The sequence below is a fragment of the Frankliniella occidentalis genome, unplaced genomic scaffold (assembly GCF_000697945.3).
Source record: "Frankliniella occidentalis isolate FOCC.00 unplaced genomic scaffold, Focc_3.1 Scaffold121, whole genome shotgun sequence".
Classification (NCBI taxonomy): Eukaryota; Metazoa; Arthropoda; class Insecta; order Thysanoptera; family Thripidae; genus Frankliniella; species Frankliniella occidentalis.
Window position 1 is genome coordinate 545,214 of NW_026267249.1, and position 3,795 is coordinate 549,008.

At 44.7% G+C, this 3,795-nt stretch overlaps 2 protein-coding genes across 5 annotated transcripts in view; one reads left to right on the forward strand and one right to left on the reverse strand.

Annotated features, from left to right (window-relative positions):
* Positions 1-1,847, reverse strand: part of LOC113210862 (uncharacterized) — a 15,002-nt gene extending 13,155 nt beyond the window's left edge. For 3 of the 4 annotated variants that reach the window (XM_052270390.1, XM_052270387.1, XM_052270389.1), the window contains exon 1: positions 1,718-1,847. The gene's annotated coding sequence lies outside the window, so the exon portion shown is untranslated. Of the gene's footprint in view, positions 1-1,663 lie in introns of all 4 variants that reach the window. The other variant, XM_052270388.1, reaches the window with a different exon arrangement.
* Positions 1,848-2,797: 950 nt separating this feature from the next.
* Positions 2,798-3,448, forward strand: LOC113210861 (uncharacterized). Its single transcript, XM_026429029.1, has one exon. The coding sequence runs from the start codon at positions 2,798-2,800 to the stop codon at positions 3,446-3,448; it is 651 nt and encodes a 216-aa protein (XP_026284814.1).
* The last annotated feature ends 347 nt before the right edge of the window (positions 3,449-3,795 follow it).

The window sequence follows — 3,795 nt, forward strand, 5'->3', positions numbered from 1 at the left end:
TTTCTTTTCAGTATTAGCGAAGATACGCGAGAAACCGTGCGCTTGGTCATGGCTTTGTTATGGTCCGGGAGCAGACGTCGGCTGGGATTCCTCCTGTTCTTCTTATTCGTAACATACCTCATTCTCTTCGCACCGCCGCGAGACATGGCTCATTTTAAATGTGAGACTTGCAGGAGCTCATAAATTATATACCTCGCCCGCTTTTAGCCAAAATCTAACAACGATTACCAAGTGCAGAGCTGGCGCGCGCTTTCTGCTAGTCCTAGTCTCGCACAGGGTGTCTCCAGCACCATGGAACACCAGCCGCCAGCTCTGCGTACCTCTCACAGGAGGGCCACTAGGGTTGTCGGGCCACGGCAGGCGAACGGAGGGAGGGCGCACGGTGTCAACTGTCTCCCCCCACCTTGCGATGGGAGGAGTCGAAAAGCGACGCGCTGGGCGCATTAAAGGATCATCCCCCAGCCCCGCGGGAGGCGCGCAGGCACTCGCGGCGCTTTTCGATACTCTCCGCTCGGTTGACAGTCCGCTGCCGGCCGTTAGCTCGCCCGACTCCCGTCCTCACCTCTCACTCATCGGCGGCTCGACAACCCGACTAAAAGTTACCGGCCGGGCGAGCGGGTCGCGCTGGCTTGTCGAGCGAGCGGACACGGCCCGACAACGAGGTGCGCTCACGCGCCCATCTTACCCGACAACCCACCCGATGCAGGTCTCTGGACCGGGCGGAGGGGGGAATGTTGAGCCGCACCGGCAGGACGGAGAGAAGCGACGTTAGACGATGGAAAGCGAAAAGAAACTAATATTTTGAATTTTGATCAGAAGCTCGTTGGCAGGCAGGTGTATGCACATGCGCGCTTAAAGGCTCAATCACTGTTTCCTCTACCAACCTTGTTCCAGACTTTATCCGAAAACATTTTGTTGTTTTCGCACATAAGATTCCCCCAAATATATTGCGCGTCGAACGGGCCATTTCGTGACTTTGTTTTTGTGATTTATCATGCAAAATTGTGTACGAGAGTGCTGTGGGGTAGATTTTAAAGATCCATAGTTACTGAAGTTCACGAGAACAATTTTGTCAAATTACGTTCAATATTTTTTTAAACTTGAATTCAAACACCGGTCACCAGCGGATCTGCAGGTTAGGTGGTGGGGGTTAACAGTGGAAGGAGGCAGGGGTCTCGAGCCCAGCCCCGTCCTCTCTCTAGGCTGTTGCCGACCTATGTAATGCCGTATTCTTGGTTCTAGAGCAAAATTTTCTTGAATGTAGAGCATTTTGCACTTGATTTGAGTGCAATTCCTCTTCGACGGAGACAAAAACGCTTAAATTCAGTACGAAATAAACTGGGACGCAAGTGCATTTCGTAGTTGGATTATGCGTCTACTGTACTTGTGTCCAAGTTTATTTGTCATTCGAATCAAGCGCCTCTGTCTCAGTACAAGAAAAAATTGCTCTTAAATCAAGTCCAAAATACTCTCCATACAGTTACGAGAATTTCGCTCTTGAACCAAGAAATACGACTTTCTTAGTGAACGCGACTCCCCTCTCACCTATAAGTTGTATTTTCTTTGTCATTTATAATGTAAAATTAACAAACAGTCTGTATCTTAATCATTGGGGCAGAGAACCCTACCGTCCACTGTAATGCAAATACATGTATTAACTTACGGTCTCCGACTATACCTAAACTAGGGTATTCTTGCAGATTGCAGATTTACGTACGGGAGTTAAAAATAGGGAAAATCCAAGTAAAATCGAGAGCGTGCTTGCAATGTAACAGAGAATGAAATGCAGTAAAATAAATATTTATTTCGGCAACGCAGAATGAGTTGTATAGACTGTTCCGGAAACCGGCAACTGTCCTTGTGCACGCTAGAGGGCGGCCACATGTATGTAGTTGATTGTTACCAACAGTTTTGTTTTAAGCACACGACCACTATCTCTATGGGATTGTCACGATAAGTCTGATACGTCATGTGCACTTCTAAAATTCGTACATATTAATAAAACGTACCACTCAGACAAGCTAGGCCAGCCCTTACGCCAAACGAAGTTGCCAGTTTCACTTCGATCCGCAGGCAACTCCATTCGGGAGAGTGCGGGCCTAGCTTGGCTTGAAGGGGCCTTTGGTCGGGCCTGCGGGCCGACATATAAGTCACTTTGCATATTTGAGTAGGGTCAGGTCGGGGAAAAATGAGACACCTCTAAATTGGGGAAGAATGATACATTCGCTTCTCTTGATTGGTTTGAATGACTTATGACCTCATTCTTAGTGTTTGGGTGCTTAAAACTCATCTTTTAACATTCGACTTCAAGTATTAACCGGTTCTGGGAAGTTTTTTCGCTTGTTCTCGTCACGAAACATACCTAATGAAAAGCCTGCCCGACCACCTATACACAAGGGCTCTAAAACTTTCTTATGGGGGTGTTATACTTTCATTACTGCATCCGTATTCTTAGGAGTAAAGATTAAGTGTACGAGTTCGTTGGAAACCTGGGATTTCGGCGGTTCCGTAAAGCTATACAACATCCCTATATAATAACTAAGGCGGTGACATGGCGAACGTTTGCGCTCCTTGTGGTAAACAACTAAAAAACACACAAAAGTCTATAAACTGTGAAGGAGACTGTCGTCGCTTCTTCCATAAGGAATGTATGGGCCTAAGTGATGCGATATATCAAAAATTCTGCAGTGACAATACCCAGAAATGGTAGTGCAGACGTGAAGACTGTGTGGCCCCTCCTAACCTCCAAGAACTCGTGGGGAAACTCTCAAGGAAGATAGATGAAAGTATTGGGCACATGTCAAAGGACATTAAAGACCTAAAAGAAAGTTATGACTTCTTTTCTGAGAAATATGAAGATACTAAAACCGAAATATCCAACATTAACGCCAAAATTAAAGGTATGTCAGCCGCCAACTCAACTGATTCCACCCAAGAAATAGATAACATCCAACAATATCAAAGAAGAAATAACTTAATAATCACCGGAGTACCTGAGGAAGATAATGAAGACATTTTCCAAAGACTATTTTCAATTGCTCAGGCGCTGCAGGTTGACCTACTGGCATGTGAAATCGACGCTGCACACAGGTTGGGGAGGAAAAACATATCAGGTAGACCTAGAGGGATTGTGGTTAAACTCGTAAACAGGTGGAAGAAGGAACAATTTGTGAATGCTAACCAAGCATTTGGGAAGATGAAAAAGAGGACTCTTCTCACTAGTGATATTGGCTACTCGGGACCCCAAACTAAAATCTACCTGGATGATCATCTTACTCCAGAAATGGACAGCTCAGCAAAAAAATGTAGGGATCTCAAACACAATGAGGAAATTGAAGTCACTTATGTGAGAGACTGTAAGATACTTGTGAAGAAAAAAAAGCTGACCCTCCAACCTATATCAGCTCTGAACAAGAATACCAAGACTTCATTGAGAAGCTTGATATAGCCTAAGTGTCCTCCTCGACACATAGTCTAACGGAGCATCATCTCTAGTCTCAAATGGACAATACAACAGATTCTAGTCATGCAAGTGATATAGTTCCTAAAACAACATACTGTGATAACATTGAAGAATATAAACTATTATCTAGTCAAGGAAATATCCTAAAGTGTGCCCACCTGAATGCAAGAAGCATGGTATCCATAAGCAAGTTTGAAGAAATCCAAACAATTATTGAGCAAATAGGGGATGTGGATATGCTTTTTATCTCGGAAACATGGCTGAATAGTGAGGGTCAAGTAAAATACTATCAGATACCCAACTTCACTCAATACCATGCCATTAGAACTAAT

What these genes read in the sequence shown, in the direction of transcription:
- LOC113210861 (XM_026429029.1), top strand. Translation starts at nt 2,798, where the DNA reads ATGTCAAAGGACATTAAAGACCTAAAAGAAAGTTATGACTTCTTTTCT.